General features: G+C 35.3%; 1 protein-coding gene across 1 annotated transcript in view; it reads right to left on the reverse strand.

Moving 5' to 3' along the window:
* The window catches only part of EYS (eyes shut homolog), a 1462097-nt gene that overhangs the window by 207746 nt on the left and 1228994 nt on the right, over positions 1–25357 (reverse strand). The window contains 2 exon segments of the mRNA XM_069488330.1: positions 9057–9277; positions 22761–22869. Coding sequence (XP_069344431.1) covers positions 9057–9277; positions 22761–22869 — 330 coding nt within the window.

The following is a 25357-nucleotide window of genomic DNA, read 5'->3' on the forward strand; positions in this document are numbered from 1 at the left end:
ATTAATGAAGGAATAAGTAAGATGTCAAGATTAATTCAAAGAACATTTGAAAAGCAATATTAAGATTGCTGGATTGGCTATAAAACCATTTACTGTCCAATGGGATCATGAACTGTAACATTCAGGGTATTTTCCTATCGGAAAGAAATTATTTTCATCTCTACTGGACAAAAATCTTCAAGTTAACCTCTGCCACTACAAAGTTGTAAAACAGATTGGACAATAGAAAGCCCAACACTGTGGGAGTGGCCAAGTAATTTCTCTTGCCTATTGCAACTAGAGGATGATTTAACTGTCCATATGATTTGCCCCATGCTAGCATTCTCTGAGATTTTCCTTCATCTGACCATCATGTTAAAAGATTCTCTCAGTTGCCCTCTGCAGGCATTGAAATGGATATATAACACACAAAATGACAGAGTATCAGATAAAAAAATTTGATATATTTAAATCAGCATGCATTTCCTCAATACTTAGATGATATACTATAAACAATAGCATTGGAAGAACACTTAGATTCTTATTTAAGATTAGAAAGGTCTTGGTGAAGATTAGAAAGGTCTAACAATCCCAGGGAAAATAGGTACTCGCATTACCTAGAGGTGCAGGTATCAGGCTTGAACCATTGCTCTGGATCATGCGGGAGAAGTGCCCAGTGGTTCTGTGCAGTCGACCTCATTTGAAGATCAAGCATCCATTCATGTCTGCATCCCTGTACAAGGTGCCCAAGTGGTTCACCCTCTGTTCAGGGGAAATTTCAAGCATCTAGGACTTCTGGATGTGATAGTGCATGACCCACATTCAAGGCCAGCTAGTCCCTGAGTGTCCTTCACTCTGCCCTGGGTCTGAGACCTCAGCCTCCCCACCTCTACTTCAATGAGTGCCTGTTCTTTTTACTCCTTTCCTCTCCACCATCCTTTCCCCAGCCCAGTTTTCTCTCCTTGGGAGCAGAAAATGTCATTCTACAATCATGCATGTAAATATCTGTGGCTCGTATTTAAAGCTAGAACATTTTCGAGGCTTTAATTTGTGTTTCTGTGTGGATAGGTAGACTGGGGAAGGAAAGAGAAAAGCCCCAGAGCATTTATAGGAGAGCAAAGGGGAAAGAAATTGGTCAGGTGGATATTCAGGCATAAGCCTACCATATAGGCCTAACATCCAGATAATTTCCTACCTCAAGACTGAACTCCAATACTTAGGCATGATTTTCTGTCAATTCTATTGCATTTCAACTGTATTTGTCATAAGATCTGCTAATCTAGGACTGAAAGAGAAAATTACATATCTTGAAGCCTATGGCAAGTTAAATCAGATATGAAGAATGTTTTCTTGGTATTAAGGTATACTAAACTCAAAGTACTTTCCCAATATTGTTGAACAGTCTTCTACTATGGAAGTCTTTTAAAAGCAGAAAAAATTTTACTTGTTTGGCCTTGTTTATATGACCTGGTGCAGCATTTCCTCACACAGTTTCTGAGAAAGAGTGTTCATGCTGTTAGTAGATATTCCTGGAAAAATGGCTTTTTGGGGGATGAAATACATTTAGAAACTTTCTCTAAGCAAAGTTAAATGAGTTCATTTCTATACAACTTTTTTAACATGTTGAAATACATTGGGAAGCTCCAAGAGGGGGAATAGTACATGTGACATTTTATAAATTTGTCTTAGAAAAACTTCTCCTCCCCCACCTTTTTTCCCTGAGGAATGCTTATTAGTATACCTTGAAAAATAATTTTGGAAATTCCAGTCTAGTTTAATTCCCTCTTTATACTGAAAGGATGCAGGATAGTTCACCCCCAAAATGACTCCTTGGTTTAACGAGTAGTTTGAATGAAAGGCCCTTAGACATCAACAGGCTTGGAGGGGGCTTTCCCTCTATCTCCATAAATACCAGAGGAATCCATCAAGAAGAACAATCATCTTTCCTTCCGTTTCCTGTTATTTCAATATCTATTGCAGGAAAGAAGGTCAAGCTGTAACCAAACCTGGCCCAACCCATTTTCAAAATAATGCCTGTCTCTCTTGTAAAAGAGAATAATTTATAAGTCAATCTGTTTCTCTCATCCACTCATTCTCCCAGGTATCTATTCATCCTCCCTAGTAACCATGTATTGGCCCTAAACAGAATTACCTATATTTCCCATCTTCCCCTTCCCCTCTGAAATGGGGATATATGAGTATTTGGGTCTCATTGGGATATTGGGCAATCACTCTGTGATTCTCCCTGTGTGCACAGTAATGATAAAATTTGTACAGCTTTTCTCTTATTAATCTGCTTTATTGTGAGCTGATTTTTCTGTGAACCTTCTGAGAGTGAAGGGGAAGTTTTTCTTTTGCCCCTAACAACACAAACAATGAAAATGAGGTCCAGAAATGGTTAGTGGCACACTTAAGAGTAAGGGCAAAAAAAAAAAACACAGACCTCTTGCATGTTAGACTTGTCTACAACAATGAAGCTATAATTTTCATGTATAGCCTAGGCCTTAAGTGTAATTCCCCAGTCAGAGAACTGCTGAAAATAGTTAGCAAATCATTTAGTTTAGACAACTAACCTTTTTTATTTGTGAAGAAACAAATGGTTGATTTATATGGCAGAGCTTAGGACAGAGAGATTGAGTTAAAATCTAGAAAAGCACAATTTATCCTGTCTCTATTATCAGTGGTGAGTTAAACACATCTCTTAATTCATTTATACCCCATTTTCCTATTCTTGAAACAAATTTAAAGCTATGTTTTAAAGATATTTTAAGTATTAACATCATTTTAAGACAAAGTCATATCAGAACAATGCAACTCTGTCATTATCCAAGGTACAGACAGCGCTTGGTAATTATTAGGTGAGTGGCAGTCAGCAATGTTAACATCTGGACAGTAGACGCTTGAAGCCACTACTGCATTTAGAAAATTTATTTTCTAGTGTTTTCTTATCCAGTCTACATACTCTCGAGTCTTTAGGAAGTTTCAACTTTTGGCTCCAAATCACTTGAGGTTTCGGTAGGCAGGTAGGAGCAATTTTTACTTCATTTTCCTAGAATAAAATGTTAAGCAAGTTTTCTAAGGTACACAGTATACCAGCAAATAAGCCAGGAACAAAATGTAAGGCTTGGGAACTTTGTCTACTGCTAAACCAAAAGGACTGGTTTGTTTTCTTTCTAAATTAATTATTTAAACTCTTTGTTTTAAGCATTTTGTAAACCTAAGCCAAAGGATTCTGAATATCTCACATTTTATTCCAGCTTGAACTTTGTTTTCATTTTGTTTGTCAAGCTTTCCGAACAATTTTAACAGTGGCATGTCTAATTATATGTAAAACATAGTGATTAACACAATTTGCCAAATCTTTTTTTTTTTTTCTGATGCATGAATGCAATCCATAAGTGGTAAGCCATATAGATTTAAAACATTTAAAACTTCCAGTTATAAAATAAACAGGATTTAACACATCTTCTCCTACTAAAAAAATAGGAGGGATTTTTTTAAAATTAATAGTTTTTGAAGGGAATCAAAACAGTCAAGGAAAATATATTAGCAGGTCATATTTAGCTTGCTTGTTCTTTGAAGGAGAGAGAGAGAGAAAGAGAGAGAGCGCGCGTGCGTGCGCGCGAAATTATTAGCATTTTGTAAGAAAAAGAGAGAAAAGATAGTTTTCAGATGGGATTTGAGTCAGAGAGGTCTCTTATGCCCAGGAAGATCAATCAGGGTAAATGAGTTCTTCATATATTATTACCTAAGGGTAGAGAAAAATTGAAGATGAGATTTTTCCCCCTACTTGTTTGACCTTGCTGCATAAATACGATGTAAAAAATATGTGTGGAATTTGATAGTGGCCTTTTCCATTGGTCAAACCTTGGGACTTTTAACTCTGAGAATTTTTCAGATTTGGTGTAAATGACATAATTTCTTCCATATTTAATCTTATTTGTTCTCATTGAAATATAATTATATTTGTAATCATGACTTTAATGAAACTGATTTTCAGAGGACCTAAATGCTTTCTGTCCTGTAAAAAAAACAAATGCCCAATCCTTCTTTCTGCACTCAAGGATGGCAGTAATAAAAGTGGTTAGGAAATCAATTTAAACTGCATTTGTACTCTACCAAGAGCTCTATGACACTTACATTGGTAAGAGTTATACTTTCCAAATATGTGATCCACTTTTATAAGCAACTAAAAACCCTACAGCTTCAGTCACACTCTTCAAGCAAGAATAAATGACCTTACATCAATCCATTTTCACAATACCTGGGACTTGTAGAATGGGGGAAAGAAATGAGATAAAAAAGATAAACAATAGGAATTGTGAGACCTAAGCTGTTTTAACCTAAGACTGCACTTTATATGTAAAAATAGAAAAATACATTTTGTTCTTCATGCCTTAATGTTTTACAAATATGAGATTATTAAAAGCAAAAGAGTATGTGGAAAAAGTTTCCATGTCTTATTTTTATGAATTCCATGCTTATCACACAGCTTAACACAAAAGAGGCTCTACAATGCTCTAGTATAAAAGAAGGGATGGATGGATGGTCTGAAAGACACACATATTATTTTAATCAGATAGATCAAAATAATTTCTAAATATGGATATTTTAGAAAAAGTCAGAGAAAAACTACCAAAATATTTTGTGATGCGTTACATTTTGTCTAAGTAATAAGGAGCTGAAACATGCCTGTGTTTCTCCTTTTATTCTTTGAATAAACGCATTAAATGCTCAATTAATTAACATAATGTGAGAGATAGGGAAAACTATGAAATCACATATGCTTCCAAGTTTTTACCTAAAACCTAGTTGGATATTTTTTCTTTTTCACCCCTGTTTCTCTAGCAGCAGGTGTTGCCTATAATTGAGATGTTTGGAGGTTTCTTGGTAAACTTTTACAGCTGAGAATAATTTAACCAAATAGAAAATAGTCTTCTAATTTATAATTGTACATTTAAATCCTATGTACAATTTCAAGGATGTAGACTACAGCCAGAAAGTAGCAACAAAAAGAAGGCCTAAATATTTGAAGATGTTAATAGCATAGATGTATGTCAAAAAATTGATCTGAAATAGGCTCTTTTTTCCCTTGGTATGTAGAAGTGTAGGGTTGACTGCTGAACTAGATTAGGGTTAATCTGGCCCAGATACAGAATAATAACTAAAAGATCTCAGCAGGTGACGCCTAGCTACATGACACTGTGAAATGACAATGAAGACAAGCAAAAATTTTGTGGGGGGTTGCAGCTCATTACAGAACAAATGGAAAAGCTAAGACACAATAGCCTGATTTGTTATCCTGTGTAACAGTTGTTACTATTGCAATTTCAAATTCAATTTATGACTCCTACCTCATTTTGAACTGCTAAATGACTTGGAAACTAAATACCTCAGAAATTGTGAAAACTGGCTCCTTCTACCAGACAATGTTAAAAAATATGTCTACAAAATGAGATAATAGGGAAAAATGCATTGAAAGAAAAGTCTGAAAGAACCAGCTTTCACTTTTATTCACGTGGGACTTTGATAATAATGATAGTTTCCTAATGTTAAGAAATATATACCCTTTTTTGAGATTGCTTAATATGGAAAAATTATTAATTTCAGTTAGACTTCCTAATTTATCCATCTGTTATCCTAGTGCAGTGGTCTGCAAATGATGTCCCTTGGGCCAAATCTTGCGGGCCACCTATTTTTGTAAATAAAGTTTTATTGGAACACAGCCATGTCCACTCATTTACATTTTGTCAATGGCTGCTTGCCTGCTACAATGGGAGAGATGAATAATTGTGAAGCAAAGTCTAAAATACTTCCTATCTGGCCCATTACAGAAAAAGTTTGCCAGCCCCTTCCTTAGCATACAGAGGATAGCACTGGTTAGTGATGAATAAAAGCTATGACAACAGTTAGAGGCATAGAGAGCATATTCATTCAGGGAATTATTGACTTTCAATGCATAATAAAACACCTTGATACATGCTTAGCTCCCAGTAAAATTAAGACTGGGTCTAAAATTATAATAAATAATTATTTATTATAATGTCAGTGACATAAGTTTTTAGTGTGGTAGTTTGTATAGGGTATATTCCCAAACCTGATGCTCCTTTTTAATTATTGTTTAACCTATTTTAAAACATCTGGTGCAGAAAGGGGAAAGTGATTTAAATATTATCTGTTTAATTTGCTAACCTTCCTATGCCCTTTTGGAAACAGCTTGTTCGAAGTCCATAGAGATTTGGATACTCAGAATAACCCTTCTGTATCACTTTTCTAAACTGAATTTCACTACAAGCAATTTGGACTTCTCTGAAATGAACAACCACAGGGGTTTGAAAATTCTAGCACAGATTTATAACAAAATGAAAAAAGATTGGACACTGTCCAGAAACATGTGATGGTACTCAAAGCAGAATGACATTTGCTCAGTAAAGCTGCTAAAATGTTTCTTTCCTTAATTCTTTTCAACATGAAATTTATCTTCTTGTAAGCAGATTACATTCATAGACAATACAGCACTTTACAACAGTGAATTATATCAACTGAGCTACTAAAATTAGTGATAATTTTGTTTTCAGATATCTGTTGTAACTGTATTTTATTTTGTGAACCCTAAGGCCTAACCCTATGGTACTGAATCTCTATTCATTCACTACCTACTCTTGTTTAGAGCATACTTCTTTAGGGGTTCTCTCTTGCTATACCACTATTATTCTTTATTCATTGGGGAAAATAGCTGTGCATTCCTAGGAAACATGGATTAGAATGCTCAAGCATGTGTGTGTAGATGGAAAAATGTCTCCCTTTCTTAAGTTTCTTCTATTCCCCATTAAGAGGCATCTCCAAACTTTGAATTAGGATCACTGAACTAGAACAATTAAACTGTAATGAGGAACTATTATTTGCATTTTCAAGTACAAAACTTTATGCACACATGCTATAGTATTAAAACATCATTGTCTCTGTATTTTGAGACAGGCAAGCAAAAAAGTAAAAGGGCTTTCTTCTTGTCTTTGTAATAATGACTCTTTTATTCTGAACATAGTCTATCACTTTGAAAATAAAATAATAAAACTTGCAGGCCCAAAAAGAATTCCATCAGGTCATCTTGTCTATTCTCCTTGAATCCGAAAGGCTAAATGTTAATATATCTTATTTAAATTTATCTGCTATTTTGAAAGCTGTCTGGCATCCAATTTATTCTTCTGAACAAATAGGAGGGAAGGAGAGGAGAGGTTAGAACTTTGCCCAGCTAGGCTGAGTGGTGGGATCAAGTCACATGGCACTGATTGAGAGAAAGGACAGATCTAAAAGGGTAAGAAGAGTTGGAAGATTTTTTGGAAGATCTTGGAGAAAAATCACTTTATAATGTGGCAGCACAGAGAGGAAGAAAAGCTTTGGATTTGGCCAATAACATAAATGAGAAGTGAGTCACCAAAAGCATTAAGTCAGTTCAGATCCATTGTGTCAAAATCAGAATGGGGCTATCTACCTTGGTAGCAGAATTTCTCCAAATTTCCTTGTTGGAAAACTTTACACTGCTCAGTGTATTCCCAGTGTGAGTATGCATGTTGAGGGGAAAGTGTTGGTCATGGTGATGGCTCTTTGTGTCCTACTTCTTTGATCTGTGTTCTTCTTGATGGACTGAAGCTGCTTGTGGCCTCAATGGGAGTCAATATCCTCCTTTAGTACATATTCTGGTTCTCCTTTTGGGTTACTGCACAGATTGCTGGTGTGCTCGATTGTATGGTTGGATATTGGTTTTTAGACAGAACAGGGAAGAGTTGAAAGGCAGCACTATTATTCTCATGATCTCCACTGTGGCCCCATAGCTATTTGTGCTCTTGTATTAAACTTTTGATCCCCTAGAAGCTCTTCTTGTAATCTTTCTGAGAAATATATATTTTTAAATTGTTGTTTTAGAACTGGCCAGTGTATCGTGATATTGGGGTATACAGCAGGGTAGCTGGAAGTCAGTCATACTTGCCATGGACCAGCATGTCCAGGAGTTGAGCACTGGCAATCAAGATAGAAATCATTTTGTTCACAGGATGTGAAGAAATGTTTTATGTGTTGGATACATAGCTGGCAAGACTCCATTTGGCTAGCAACATAAAGGCACCTACAGACTTGGAAGTCCTTAAATAGTGCATGCCCAAATCAGTTGACATTCAAGTAGATTTCTCCGGAATTGTGATTGAGATGTTAAGAGATTTAGAAATAAATATGGAAGGTCAGAATAATGTGCAGGATGGAGACTAACAGGTATATTTTTGTTGGAAAATTCACCCTTGACTAGTTGATACTTTGCCCCTTGGAAATACTGATGTGAATTAATTAAGATATTTCCTGTGAGATTAGGTCAATTTTTCCTTGACTTGAATTATTACAATTTGTACATGTTTCAGCTTCCACCTTGTCATTTTTTGTAGCTCTGAAATAAAGAATTCTCAGAAGATTGAAGAAATTTGGGAATATGTTCCACACTGTCCAAATGAGACTCCCTCGGGGTTGATTCCCTCAAGACATTTTAGTGGAGCAGAAAGTAATTTTAATTAAGATCTTCTTAAGCGTCTAAGCATGATAAATCTGCTTCAAGAAGGAAAAAGGATATAGGATTGCAAATAAAAAGAAAGAACTCATATAGGTAATTTTTTCTCCATCTCTACTCTTAGAAATCTAAGCAGATCTTTCTTTGGAAAATGAATAAAAACAAACAAAATTAAAATTAATAAACACATTAAAACCATTATCAATAAATGATAACCTCTTATTCACATTTACAAAAAGCAGGAACACCTAAATAAAAAATTGAATTCCTTTGAAATTTCCCAAATCAGGTCCAATTACCTAGTTAATTTCAGACTCTGGGAATCTCTTGTCACTGGAGCCAAAATATGCAAAGTTATTTGAGGAAACAAGTATTCAACACATGTATACATTGCCTAAGTGATGCATACACAAATTTAGGAGTTCTGGACTTTTCTATTACTCAGATGACTATACTGCTGACTCTTGTTGTTTTAAGAATTTGGAGTCATGTAATATAGGCTGGAGATCAGGAGGGTGACACTGACCTGATGCAGGTGCCATTGTTTTGGCACAGATCACGAGCACACCAAGGGATGTGGCAGTTCTCAATGTTCTTTCCACGTCGTGCTTCATCAATGATGAAGAATTCTTTGTTGTTTACTTGAAGTTCTCGTATACAGCCTTTGAATCCATAAATCTGGCCCATATTTTTATGGATCTTAATATTTGCAGGGATATGGCCAAGGAAGATTGATTCAAAATACACCTATGGGAAAAGTAACAACAAAAAAGTTTTCTTATAAGGTGTTGTCAGATTATGTGGGAAAGATCTAGGATGTTTGGTTCTATAATTGGATGTTTTAATGTATTTTTCTGTTTAAAATAGGTTGCTGTTGTCGACTAGTTTTGTCACTTCTACTAGGTGGTATGATAAATTACTTTAAAAAAGTGTCCTCATTTTATATTTCTTTTTCATTTCTAACAATCTAATAATATTTAGTACGAAAAAATAGGCATATAACAAAACTTGCTGACTCATTACTTTAGAATGTATTTTTGACCTCAAGTGCTTGCATTTTAATGTGTACATTACCAAATAATACCTAAAAAGAAAATAAAATCATGTTAATCAATTATAATTAGGGGTTGAATTGTGTTTTCTCCAAATGCATACATTGAAGTTCTAACCCCCAGTACCCCAGAATGTGACCTTCCTTGAAAATAGGGTCATTACAGACCCAATTTGTTAAGATGAGGTCAATACTGGAGTTAGGTGAGCCTCTAATCCAATAGGACTTTTTGGACATTTACAAGAACTTTACAAGAACAATAGTCTTTTTAGGACTTTTATAAGGAAGGTTAGACACAGACAGACCTTTACTCAGGTAGAATGCCACGTGAACGTAAAGGCAGAGATCAGGGTAATGCACCTACAAGCCAAGGAATGTCAAAGATCGCCAGGAAACTATCAGAAACTAGGCAAGAGACATTGAACAGATTCTTTCTCACAGCCATCAGAAGCAAACAACCCTGCTAACACTTTGATCTTGGGCTTCTAGCCTCCAGAACTGTAAGAACTGTAAGATATTTGTTTAAGCCACCCAGTTGGTGGTACTTTGTTATGGCAACTTTAACAAACTAATACAATGATATTATGTTTCAAATATCCCAAAATATAAGCAAGTTGTATGATGCTTGCCTATGGTGCTTGGAAATTAAAAATGTTACCTTTTTTTTCTCCCAAAGTATGAACATAGGCTGGGTGCGGTGGCTCACGCCTGTAATCCTAGCACTCTGGGAGGCTGAGGTGGGTGGATCGTTTGAGCTCAGGAGTTCGAGACCAGCCTGAGCAAGAGCGAGACCCCATCTCTACTAAAAATAGAAAGAAATTATATGGACAGCTAAAAATATATATAGAAAAAATTAGCTGGGCATGGTGGTGCATGCCTGTAGTCCCAGCTACTTGGGAGGCTGAGACAAGAGGATCCCTTGAGCCCAGGAGTTTGAGGTTGCTGTGAGCTAGGCTGATGCCACGGCACTCACTCTAGCCTGGGCAACAGAGTGAGACTCTGTCTCAAAAAAAAAAAAAAAAAAAAAGTATGAACATAAACATGCATCAGAAGTAGATCTTTGCTTAGATTGTATTCTATTCAGTTCCTTTATTCACCCTTTATTCAAAAATCAGGTCAAGAAAATGCTTATGTTTAGGAAGACATAAAGAAGCCAGACCATTACAAAGACAACCAACCCATTTATAGACAATGAGTAGAATAAAGAGACTCTGTAAAATTGGGCCTTTGATCTACCTTTATTTGGACAATGCATCAGAGCCACATCTTACATAGGAGTCCATTCTGAAGTCCGCCTATAAGATGCACATTTTATAGAATATAAGTTGCCCTTGGAAATCCCTTGGGCATCACATGGAGACTAACATGCTTTCTCTGAATAACTCCAACACAGCTACATTTTTTCCTCTAGCTTTGAAATAGCTTGCCATTCTGTCAGTGCAGCTCCAGATGAAGCTGACATTTTGTGGTAATGTTGTATAAAAACTCTAGAATCTCCCTCTGTGTGGTGAAATGTACCACTATGAGAGATGAGAGGGAACTGATACTGAGAATACAGCAAATTCACTTCTTACATCAAATACTCACTGCAGAGCTTATACTCATTGACCAGAATCACTTATATGATTTAAACTGCTACTGGATCTCTACTTTCCCACCCTCAGTAGCATGCATAATTGGATTCTCATGATTTAGATGTGCATAAAATGCTACTCTCCTCAATAAGAATTTATGAGCTACAGTTGAAGTCGTCTCATGAACTGGTAATGAGACCCTGTTCTTTAGGGCTGTTAGGCATAGGGCAGGTAGAGGCAGCAAGATTTGTGTTGCTGTGCCTCTGATATTTCCATTCCCAACACACGCTGTCACTCCCCAAGCTGACATCTGAAAAGTATTTAAATTGGTATTACAGATGCAATAAAATAGAAAACCATCATTGCAAGATTCTAAAAACTAGAGCTAAATAATTAAGTTACAAGTCTTGGAGAGAGGAGAGCGTGAGAGATGCCCAGCAATATCACTTTACATTTACACTAGTATGTACTGGTTTTATGCAAATGTGCTTTTAAGGAACAAAAGCATGCTCAATTCTAGGAACATCAAAGCGTCTCCTTCACCCATAACAGGTCAAACTAACTCTACATTTGAGCTCTTTTTATTTTTTAAAGACTCAGTCTCTGCTCCTGAGGGCATTTCTTAAAATGCCCCAGAGGGTGACTGTCTTTGGGTATAGTGGAAGTGAGGTGGAAGGTCAGCTAAAAGTTTCAAGGTGTATCAGTAGAGCCCTCGAACAGCATAGGAGTATTTCTGCTTGTTTCCACATCCCTTCTTTCTCACATGCTAAGTCAGTTTATATTAATTGCTCTAACAAGCTATTAGCTGACCTCTTTCATCAGCTAAGATAAGTGACCCACTGCTAATACAATCTGGGATGTATCGTGAACTTTCAGACTCCCTGCATCCAAAGCATGACCTCCCTTTCACCGAGGATCTTTGACATTTTTGTGTATCATACACCTGGAAAAGCAAACCTCTCACTGCTTTGACAAGTGTGCTGTTTTAGCACAAAAACTGATAGAGAATGGAGGAATACTCTCCTTTTCTGTCAGCAGTAGGCAGATATGAGGGAGAGTCTATAGAGCCGTTTATGATTTATTAGACCATTAAATAACACCCAAACAATGGAAGTAAATGGCACTTGCATTTCTTCAGATCTGAGGCCCAAGCTTAGTTGGAGCCCTGAAATGTCTAAAAAAGCAAACGTCGTTGACTACACATAGATAACCATTAAAATGGTTGACTTCCTCTATTCCCAGACTTTCAATTATCCACGAGATGACTTTTGTGTGTATAATTATTCCTCAGGAGACAGGTCTTTAAAATAAGTCTTTTCTAATAACTCCTTGTGAATCAGACTATGAAGAATAAAGTCTGACATCAAGATATGATCTTACAAGTTAAAAGCACAGAGAACAGACATGGACAATCAAGGAGGAATCATCAAAATAATAAAAAATATAATTGGTAACTCAGGGAAAAGGAGTTCACATCTGACAAGACTGAAAGGAACACTCCCTTTCGTCTCAGAGTTTCTCTTTAAAGGAAGAATATAGTTGCTCTTTTATAATACGTGTGAATAAAATAAGAAGATAGGCAAAGGGGAAGTAAACTTCTAAAAACCAGCAGGGTGGGGGTGGATGAGAAGCTGTTCCATTTCTTTTTTGCTCTGCTTTAATTTAAATTTAGGTGTTGGGGTACTGCATACATTTATTTAATGACATCTTCATTCAATGTTTACTTTTGTTTTACATCCTCAGTTCTGTCTAAAGTTAAATGGCTTTTGTTTTGATGAAATATGGGTAGGTAACTGTAAATGTACTTTTTGGTTAAGATTAAAAATCAGAGCATACTTGCCTTTAATAATATAACTTACAATTTAAATAAACTGGCTTTTATTTAAGAGTCACTACCAAATTTTTGTTTTTAATATCACCTGAATTGTATGCAAATAAATTCACAACCAGAAACATTGAGTCTTGGAGTAAAGATGGATAAGAGATGTTGGGTAAAGTATTTCAGAAGAAGGATTTATTTAAGTAACTTTTCACATGTAAACAAGGCTTGAATTCTTAAAAACTAAGTAGAGACACTAAAAGAGAAGGGATAAAAATATGGAAGCAGTATTTATCAAAATCTCCTTCCCTTTGCAGTTAAAAGACCTCTTTCTTGCTTTTCTGTAAAGTATAATAATCTGTAAACATATAGTGTATTCTATATTTATTTGTATTTATTTTTAGGGCAGGACCTCCATCCTGATCATCTTTGGATTCTCTAAGCGTCCATAGCAGTGACTTGAAAATAGGAGGTTTCATACAAGTTTGTTACAAATGACCTATTTCATGGAACTCAATCCTGCTTTTCTGCAGCCTCCTACTTGTATTTAAGGCCTCTTTTCCTACTTTATGGTGCCTTAAAATCTTGCTATTTTGCCAGATTCGGCATGTGAGAGATCCTCCCTAAATACCATCCAGAAAGAATATCACATTATTATTCTATTATACTTCTTTATATTTAATATATATGGCATAGAGCACAGGACAGTGCTTACATGAAAGTTATTGAATTATGAAATTAAAGTGGTTCACATAAGGTTATTTTTTGAACTTTGATAAATATCAGTGAAGTTCTCATTGGTCCTATACTTCACAGCTAAAATATTTGATTCTTAAGGCTTTCTGGACTAGGGAATATTCTCAAAATAATATCTTCTCACCTTGCCAAAGGTAAAACTGAGCTTTAGAAATCCAATCAATGACTTCAGTTGCTACCCTGTGAGCACATTGATCTAGGAAAGTGTAAATACAAAAGGAGGGTATGGCATTATCTATAAAGAAATTAAATGTAATTTGGGGACATAAATCATAAAAATAAGGTACAAAATAATAATATAGAGGTCAGCAAGATGGAGAATAAGGACCAGACCTTCCTTCCCCTATGGAGACACAGATTCAACAATAATATCTGAACCAATTCACTTTGTGAGAAATCTAGAAAATAGTTAAGAGGTTCCTGTGTGCCAGGCAACCATGAAACCAGCTGCATCAAAGCTGGAAGGAAAATTTATGACACTCACTATAGTGCCTTCCCCAGCATAGCATGGCACAGTGGAGAAAAAACTTCCAGCTCCCAGTTTCTCCCTGGGGAGGGAAAGAGAAGGCTCAAACATGTCCAGCATGCATGCTCTTTGGGGAGCTGCCCAAAGGTTTGGCTTTTGTCTTGTCTCAATCAGCAAAGGCCACTACATTGGGGCTTGTGGAGAACAAAGGTGACAGTGTGGACTAACATGAACTCATTTTCCACGGTTTCTCACTCTGGCTCATCATGGAATGAGTGAGAGAAAACCTTCAACTCCTAGTTTCTCCTTAGGAAGGGAAAGAATTGGAGTGTGTGTCCAATGTTCTAGCTGTTTTGGAGGTGTGGGTACTGTCTCGATAGTTTCTATTTCACCTGTCCCGAGTGCTATGGGACCTGGCTTACCCTAAATGCATGGAGCCTGCTGAGAACAAAAGAGCTGCTCAACTTGTTTGTGCTCCAGTAGACCCAGGGTACATCAGACAGAGGCTGATATAGTTTGGTGGACTCTCCCTCAGGAGGGAGTGGGGAGAATAAAAGAGTGGAACACACATACAGTGTTCTGATTTTTTAGGGGGCTGCCTGAGAGACTGACTTCTGCCTTGCCTGACTTGGAGTGCTAATGGGACCCGGCATACTCTAGAACCTGAGGGCTTCTGAGAATAAAAGAGAGCTGGGCAGCTCTGGCAGCTCCAGAGAACCTGTAGTACCACAAACAGACACCAAGGGAGCAAGAGACTATAAGCTCCTGGACAATATTGGCAAATTACTTTAACTGGGAGTTTGGATGCACAAATCCAGAGAAGACACATCCACAGAAAAAGTTTGAGAGGCCCTCAGAATCTCTAGCCAGAATGATTGGTAGAAGTCCTTCCCCGTACAAAAATCTAGTCTAAAAAGACTGGGAGAGGTGGCTGTTTTTTCAAATAGGTGGATCCCACCACAAGGTTACAAAGCAAAGGGAAAAACAGGAAAACATGGCCCAATCAAAGGAACAAAATAAATCTCCAGAAAACAACCTTAAAGCAACAGAAGTATATGAATTACCTGACAAACAATTAAAAAATAACCATTGCAGATCCTCAATGAGGTCAGGAAACTGATGCATCAATAAAATGAGATTATCACAAAGAAATAAAAAATATAAAAATGAACTAAGCAGAAATTTTGGGGCTGAAAAATATACTAGCTGAATTTAAAAATTCACTAGAGGAGTTCAACAGCAGACTTGATCAGACAGAAGAAAGCATAAGTGAATTCAAAGATAGGTCATTTGAAATTATCCAGTTAGAGAAGCAAAACGGAAAAAAAAAAAGAATGAAGAAAGCAGCCTAAGGAATTTATGTAACACCATTAAATGAATCAATATACGCATTTTAGAAGCCATAGAAGGAGAAGAGAGAGAGAAAGGAAAAAAGGCTTATTTATAGAAATAATTGCTGAAAACCTCATAAATTTGGGGAAGAAAATGGACACCAAGAATTAAGAAGCTGGCTGGGTATAGTGGCTCATGACTGTAATCCCAGTGATTTGGGAATCTGAGGTGGGAGAATCACGTTAAGCCAGGAATTCAAGTATAGCCTAGGCAACATAGTGAGACTCCATCTCTAGAAAGAGAAAAAAAAAAAAAAAAAAAAAAAATTAAGAAACCCAAAGGACTTCGACTAAAATGAGCTGAAAGAACTCCACTCTGAGACACATTATAATCATGCTGTCAAAAGTCAAAGACAGACAGAATTTTGAAATTTTCAAGGGAAAAGTGACTTGTAATATAAATGGGAGCTCCTATAAGACTCTGTAGATTTCTCCACAGAAATATTTCATATCAGAAGAAAGTGGGAGGATATATTTAAAGTGCTAAAAATTAAAAACAAAAACAAAACCTACCAACAAAAAATATTATAGCTGGCAAAACTGCCCTTCAAAAATGAAGAAGACATAAAGACTTTCCCAGATATACAAAAGCTGCGGGAGTTCATCACTACACTTTCCTTATAAGAATGTTAAAGGGTGTTTTTCAAGTTGAAATAAAATACTAGATCAGTAATAACAGTGAAAAAAAAATGAAAAGGACACCTGACAACAATATAATAGCTTATGAAAGTATAAAGCTCACTAATAATATAGACAAATATGGAATACTGTAATACTGTAACAGTGGTGTGTAAATTACTTTTGATTCTGGTATAGAAATTAAAAGACAAAAGCATAAAAATAACTATAACCATAAAACACATTAATGTATGCATGATATTAAAAGATGTTATTTTTGACACCAATAACATAAAGCGTATGTATGTGGGAGCAGTAAAAGAGTAGCATTTTTGTATGTGACTGAAGTTAAGTTGTTAGCAGATTTAAAGACTGTTATAACTATAAAATGTTCTATGTAAGCCCCATAGTAACCATAAAGAAAATACCCATACAAGATATAAAAAAGAAAATGAGAAAGAAATCAAAGTATGTCACTAAAAAACTCAATAAAACCTAAAAGGCAGCAAGAGATAAAAAGAGGGACAAGAAAACTATAAGCGAGGCAAAAAATAATTAATAAAATGGCAATGGTAAATTCTTACCTATCAGTAATTACTATAAATGTGAATGGATTAAACTCCCCAATTAAGAGACATAAAGTGGCTGAATAAATAGTAAAACAAGATCCAACTATATGTTTTCTACAATAGATTCACTTTAGATTTAAGAATATACACAAGCTGAAAATGAAAGAGTGGGAAAAGATATTCCATGTAAATAGTAATCAAAAGAGAACCAAGGTAGCTATACTTATACCAGACAAAATATGAACAATTATATACCAACATATTAGATAACCTAGAAGAAAATGGATAAATCCCTAGAAACATACAACCAAACTGAATCATGAAGAAATGTAAAATCTGAACATAACTATAACTAGTAAGAAAACTGAATCAATAATCAAAAACCTCTCAACACACACACAAAAAGCCCAGGATCCGTAGGCTTGACTAGAGAATTCTACCAAAGAGTTACGGAAGATTTAATAGTAATCCTTCTCAAACTCTTCCAAAAAACTGTAGAGGAATGAATACTTTCAAGCCTATTCTATGAGTCCAGCATTACTCTGATATCAAACCCAGAAAAAAGCACCATAAGAAAAGAAAATTGCACACAAACATCCCTGTTGAATATAGGTGCAAATCCCCAATAAAATACTAGGAAACTAAATTCATCAGCACAATAGAAGGATCATATACTAGGGCCAACTGGGATTTATTGCTGGGATCCAAGGATAGCTCAAAATGTGCAAATAAAAAAAATAATGCATCACATTAACAGACTGAGAGATAAAAATCATATGATCATTTTAGTAAGTGCAGAAAAAAAATGACAGAATTTAAAACTCTTTCATGATAAAAATACTCATTGAATCAGGAATATAACGAAATTACCTCAACTGAATAAATATCATACTCAGTGATGAAAACTGAAAGCTTTTACTCTAAGATCAGGAACAAGACAAAAATACTGACTCATTGCTTTTATTCAGCATAGTACTAGAAGTCCTGGCTATAGCAAATAGAAAAGAAAAAAAAAGGCATCCAAATCAGAAAGGAAGAAGTAAAATTATTTCTGTTCACAGATGACATGATCCTATACATAGAAAATCCTAAAGACACATAGACACACGGATACACACACACACACACACACACCCCAATTGTAAAACTAATAAAAAATTTCAGCAAAGTTGCAGGATACAAAATCAACAATAAAAAATCAGTTGCATTTCTATACACTAACTACTAATTATCCAAAAGGGAAATTTAGAAAACAATCCCATGTACTGTAGCATCAAAAAGAATTAAATACTTAAGAATAAACTTAACGGAAGAGGCAAAAAAACTTATACACTGAAAACTATAAAACATTTCTGAAAGAAAAAAGAAGGCACAAATAAACAGAAACATATGGATTAGAAGACTGAATATTTCTAAAATGTCCATGCTAATCAAATTAATCTCCGGATTTCAATACAATCTCTATCAAAATTCCAAAGGTATTGTTTTTTTTTTGCAAAAATAGAAAAAAACAATGCTGAAATTCATATGGCACCAAAACACCACAAATAGCCAAAACAATTTTAAGAAAGGAAAACAAAGCTGGAGGCATCCCATTTCCTGACATCAGAGTATATTACATAGCTATAGCAATCAAAACAGTATGATACTGGCATAAAGGCACATATAAACCAATGGAACAAAATAGAGAGCTAAAAACAAACCTATACATATACAAATGATCTTTGACAAGGGTGCCACAAATATATATGGGGAAAGGATAGTCTCTTCAACAAATGGTCTTGGGAAAACTGGATATCCACATGCAAAAGAATGAAATTGGACCTTTATCTTACACTGTACACAAAAATCAACTCGAAATTAATTAAAGACTTAAATGCAAGACCTAAAGCTAGAAAACTCCTAGAAGAAATAAAGAAACTACTTAATCAGTTTTGGCAATAGCTTCTGGGATGTAACACTGAAATCACAGCCAACAAAAACAAAGGCAAGTGGAACTATACAAACTCAATAGCTTCTGTGCAGCAAAAGAAACAATTATTTTTGGTTGCAAATTTATTTTGTCATGGTTTGGTCTCTCCCGTGTCATCTACTTTAAAGTGTGAGAAAATTAAATGTTATTTAGTATAATAGAGTGAAAAGGCAACTTATAGAATGGGAGAAAATATTTGTAAACCATAAGTTTAGTAAGAGGTTAATGTCCAAAATATAAAAGAAATTCCTACAACTTAATAGCAACAAACAAGCAAACAAAAAAACCCCCAAATACTCTGATTAAAAAATGGCCACAGGATTCGAATAGACATTTTTTTCTAAGAAGACATACAAATGACTAACAGATATATGAAAAGATGCTCAGTATCAGTAATCATTAGGGAAATGCAAATCAAAACCATAATGATGTATCATCTCATACTTGTTAGTATGATTATTATCAAAAACAAAAAAATAACAAGTGGTAGTGAGGATGTGGGGAAATTGGAATCCATGTGCACTGTGGTGGGAACATAAGATGATGCAGCCACTATGGAAATAGTATAGGAGTTTCTCAAAAAATTAAAAATAGATCTACCATATGACCTAGTAATCCTACTTCTGGGTATTTACCTAAAAGAACTGGAAATAGGATCTTGAAGAGGTATTTGGCTTTTGATGTTCACTGCAGCATTATTCACATTATTCAAGAGGTAGAAACAACATAAATGTCCATCAATGAATGAATGGATAAAGAAAATGTGGTACATATATGATCTCACTTATATGTGGAATCTGAATAAGTCAAACTCATAGGAGTAGGAAGTCACATGGTGGCTACCAGAGGCTGGTGGAGGCAGGGGTGGACAGGGGAAGGGAGACATCGGTCAAAGGGTACAAAGTTTCAGTTAGATAGTAGGAGTAAGTTCTGGTGATCTATTGTGCAGCATGGTGACTATTGTTAATAATAATGTATTAGATATTTCAAAACAGCTAAAATAGAGGATTTTAAATGTTCTTACCACAAAGAAAGGATCAATATTTGAAGTGATGGGTATGCTAATTAGCCTTATTTGAACATTCCACAGTGTATACATGTATTGAAACACTGCATTGCATTCCCTAAACACAATTATTATTTGTTAATCAAAAATAAAATAAATTAAAACAAATAAAAAAGGAAAATGTGATATATAGATATTATGGAATATTAGTATTAGAAAGAAGGAAGTCTTGTCATATGGTAAAACATGGATGAAACTTGAGGACATTATGCTCAGTGAAATAAGCCAGTAAAATACTGCATGATTCCACTTATATGAGGCATATAAAGTAAACTCACGGAAGGAAAAAGTAGTCAGAGGCTGGGGAAGAGGGAAACGGAAAGTTGCTATTCAATGGGCATAGAGTTCAGACATGTAAGATGCAAAATGTCTAGAGATCTGTCCTATAATAATGGGCATACTGTTAATAAGGTATTATACACTTAAAATTTGTTTTCTACTAATAGTTGCAATAGAATTAGTAAGGGAAAACAGTATATCAACTGTTGTGAGACCACATAGTTTTGGTTAAAAGAGTGGACTATCTAATGAAAATATCTGGGTTTGAATTCCCAAATAGCTATGTGATCTTGGGCAGGAAACTCAACCTCCCTGTGCCTTAATTTCCCTCTTCTGTATTTGGAGATAATAATAGTATTTGCCTTATTTTGGGGGTAAGGATTAAATGAGTTAAAATATGAAAACTGCTTGGAACAGTGTCTGGGACATGGTGCCGTACATGTTAGCTATTATTGTATTAAGAATAAATTTTTACTCTTTACTTTCAAAATTGCCAAATAATAATAATAATTCTATCCACGTTAATATAAGTGTTATTCTCTTACGCAATTTATAACATTACTTTTGAGATTTAATTCCTTTTGGTTTTAGTCTGGCTTTGTTTTAGGTTTATGCACTGAAAAATACCATTTTATACATAATGATACTTTGAATAAATTTAACAATCCTTACTGGATTATAATGACTACAGGCAGGACTAGAGCCTGTTTTTGATAGTTTATGCCAAAGTCCATGACTTTTAAAATTAAATGGCTTCAGCTTGCAAAATCCTTAGTGCTTATATCCTCATCCCATAAGCTCCTACCATCTTCCCACCGTAATAACAAAGGAAAAGGAAGTAGCGAAAGGTATAAGTCACAACAGGAAGCTACTTCTAGATGTCCTCCCTCAAATAAAATCCTGCTAGGGCTTGAAGAGAAGAGGGCATGTGTTATAGAGATTGGCTCTAGAAGGCTGCAGTATGCCATAACCCTGCAGCTGGGGTCTACTCTGAGAGAATCTCACCACATGCAGCCTACACAAGTTAGAAGGCAGCAGTGATTCACTCAGATTTGAGAGCACTGGAGTTGGGCTGAACACAGGGAGGCAGGGAGTTATACAAGCATGTGACAGCTCCCATAGTGGCAGCAAAGGACACTCACTGGAGCTCTAGAGAGCCTAAGTGCATTCTCTCTTTACTGCTCTAAAATTATCCAAACTGTTTTCAATTTAAATCATAAATTCTATTCCCATGTGTTAGTCTCTGTGTGTGCATGTGTATTACTCGGGGCAGCTGGGTCAGTATTTCATTCAGTCAGCCTAAAGGGCACGGTGACTGATTTATCAGAGAGGCTATAAATATGTCATATTTATCATTTTCAACCACAAAAAAATATTTGTTGAATTCTATTTTTTAAAAATGTGATTCGTTAATGTTATAGTAGCATATTGTATGTTATTACAAATATGGAGCTTTCAACATATATTAATAAAATGGATGATTATGAGTTAATAAAGATATAATCATACAGAATGCTTTACAGTTTTTACAAAACTATGAGTGTTTCATGTATCTTTTACCACTTGAATATTCCATGTCTTGAATCTAAATATTTCGCCCTCTCTGGCTATAGCATGACTTTTTAAAACAGGAAAACAATTTTATTCCTATCCACTCGAAGTTTGGAGTCTGCTGCTGTAGCAAATGAAGAGTAGTATATTATAAAGGAACAAAAAAGGATTGGGATTCAGAAAGCCTGGGAGCAAGTCTCTTTCCTTACCACTATACAACTTTGGACAAGTCTGATACTCAGTTTATTCAGCCATAGAAAGGGAGTAATCATTCTTACTTGCAAGGTTCTTGTGAATATCAAATGAAATAATGTATATGGCCATAATTTGGAAAATATTAATAGATTGTGCTTATGCAAATGTTATATGCTATTATTCACTTCTTTTCCATGCCTATATATATTCAACAAGAGGATGTATAGAAGAAATGGAAATAAAATGAAATTTCCAATTCATTAGGGCAGTGCATATTGACAGCTTTAATGTGTACCAAAATTAGCACTTTAGAGCTCTAAGTATACATATTAACTGTCCATGATGATCAAATGAACGAGGAATTCTTTATCTTAAAAGATTGCAATGGAGTTATCCGAAGAAGCATGTAGCCAACCACATCATTAAAATGGAAAGAATTCAGCAAATTGACTAGTCTCTGAAGGGACAGACATCGTCTCTTCTTTTGATTTAGCCTCATTCGATGTTTCTAAGAAAAATTTTCTGGCCAATGCAAATCTGGAAAACTAAGAATGGACTCTTTAACAGCACAGCACAAGTACTACCATATCCTATAAAAATATAAGTTTTAAAAACTGTCATATCTTGTTAATCTTTCTCCGTCCCTGAGCTTTTTTCTTTTTTAATCAAGCACACTATATTGAAGCCAAAGTGTGTCAGGAAAATCAATTTACTGTTAAATTTAATAAAACTTTTATAGTGACAGGCAACATTAAATACATTTAATTATACCTAAAGTATGAATTTTCTGGTGCATTGTTGAGAGTTTTTACAAGGAGTCTGTTCAATTAAGAAATATTAATGCTTACTAACTTAAAAACAGATACTTATTTGAAATATTGAGGGCACAATTAGTGTCTGGAACTGGATATTTGCATACCTACCTGGGAGGCTTGGAGAGTCTCTGTGTCTTTCTTCTGTATTGGAGGTTTTCCATCTGCAGTCAGCTCAATCATACAAGCAACCTCAGGGCTGCCAACCGGCATTGTGTAGCTAGAAGTAAAACAGAAGAGGCCATTATTGAATGTGTTATTGGCAAGAACAGAGTAACTTCACACATGGATGGTAAGTACTTCTTCGAGAGAGGTACTTGCTGGATCACAATAATCCTGAAATATGGCCTCAGCCAAGTGTGAGCATTTTCAGATAGATAAAAGATATATTTCTTTTCTAACGCTGCATTTTATTTTCCTTCTCTCCTCCTGACTTTAAATCAGGGCTTGCAATGCTTTCAGAAAGTTAAACCCCCCACAAAACAAAAAGAGCTTTATGTGTATAAGCAGGTATTGATAAATTTTAAGTGCTAACTGTGGTTGACATATGGTCTCACTCACGTAGGGGATTGTTGGACAAGTAACATCGATGTTAAATGATGCTAAACTCCCTAGGTAGAAATTTCCCCTCCCCGGCCTACAGGGGAAATAGAAATGGAATAAGAAATGAAAGGCTGCACACCCCTGAGCAGTGAGATTACACTGTGATACAGTTATCAGAACTCAGAAAGCTTGCTGCTAATGTACCGGCTGGCACTGTGTCTCAGAGATAAAGAAAAGTTTAAGGCTAAGGGAATTTGTAGAATGAATAGCAGAAAGGGTCAATACACCACTGAAAATTTATCAGAGTTTAGAGAATGATGCAATCAGATGAAAAGGTACATATACTAAGGAACCTCGTATACTTTTTAAATAGTACATTTAGAATTTTAAAAGACAATCTAAATGCTATTACCCTGACACTTGTCATATGTACCAATAGTAACTTGTTATGAAGTTAATTCCATAGAGATAATATTAGAAGTACATTCACTAATATTAATAATGGCTATCTTGGAACCTGAGTGTATGGATGATTTTGATCCTCATTTTCACCTACTTGTATTTTCTAAATTTTGGACAACGAACACATTTCATTTTTATTTTTAATTTTGGCCAACCTTTCCAGTTTTCCTGCACCTGAGGGGTTTTTCAGGACATAGCACTTTCAATGCTAAAACTAGAGAAGTTCCTGGCAAACCAGGAGCAGTTTGCCACTCTATTTTTTTTTTAAAAGTCAATTTTATTAAATAATCATTGGTTAAATAATTTACTAATACTTTACTTTTTAGTAAATAGTTTACTAATACTTAAATAATTTACTAATACTTTTTCTAATACTAAATAATTTACTAATACTAATACTCTTAAAATAACTTTGCAGACTTAGTGGAATGGAAAAAACAAACTCGAACTCCCCTCTTTCCCTCACCCCTACAAAAGGCACAGCTGTGAGCTGGTTCCTTCTCCCGCCTTATCTAGCAATACAAATCCAGTGTGGTCCTTCCAATAAATCATTCCACTACTCTTTTGGCCTCCACTCTAGTTTTACCAGGGTCACTTCTAATTCTGATCGGATCACTGTCGAAAATTCTTGAATTCTAAGGAGGTCCCATTGGTGTGAGCTGTGTATTGTAGGGCTATATGAGGCCCTATCATAGGTGAATGGATCGTTCACATGGATTAGACAGGTTGATATGGGCAGGTTGATACATTCAGATGCTTTACACTGGAGACGGAGAATAGCTCTTAGGTAACGCATATGTGCTCCTTAACAAATAATATCTCTGTTTCATTCAGAGCTTGTTCAAATCTGACCTTGAACTGCAGTTCTGCAAAAGAAAGCCACTCTATTCTATCTGCTGTTATTCCTCCTTCTCTCTTCCTGACCCTTCAACAAAGGGTTGATCCTGTTGTCTGCTTAGTTTGTGTACTATTTTGGGAATGGATACTTTAAGCTCACCAGGATTTTTCCTCATGTTGATTTTTATCATGTTAATTGTTATAATGTCTCATATTTGCTTACAGACCAAATCGTGTCATAAGAAACAAAGAATACTCTATAAACAAATTAGACATTATGCCACATAAATCACTTGAGGAAAAGTCTAAGCGCATATGCCCTACGCCTCTCAAGTATTGCTGAGGCCAGCCAAGTCTAATGATTTAAAGACTGAAGGATCATATTTTGAGACAATCCGTTGACTGGCTGAGTGATCTTAGGCAAACCACTTAACCTTTCTTCCCTGAAATGTGATTATCCACAGAAGGGAGATAATCATTCTAAGTTCTTAAATGGTTAGTGAGAATCACATTATTTAATGTACATAAATCATTCAGTGCTAATATTAAAATCCAAGTTAAAGCAATTATTTGCTGACTAGACAGGGATCTCTAAAGAGATTTCTATGAAAATAAATTGCACAGTCAAGTTGAAGTGTTCATTTACTTCTACTAATATTGCTCATAATGAAATCCAAAATCAAATACTCAAGTTGAATTATTTTAAAACCTAAAACTTACTGAAACAGACATTTTCTTCAGTGCCCTTAACATTCTTGTACTTTAGATTTAAAATATTTAGGTATGGTAAGAAATATAGGGAGAAACATTTTGATTTGGAAAAGACAATTTATTTGTAAATTTTTAGAAGATGCTACTCAGACTGG

This window comes from Eulemur rufifrons, chromosome 15 (genome assembly GCF_041146395.1).
Source record: "Eulemur rufifrons isolate Redbay chromosome 15, OSU_ERuf_1, whole genome shotgun sequence".
NCBI classification, from domain to species: Eukaryota; Metazoa; Chordata; class Mammalia; order Primates; family Lemuridae; genus Eulemur; species Eulemur rufifrons.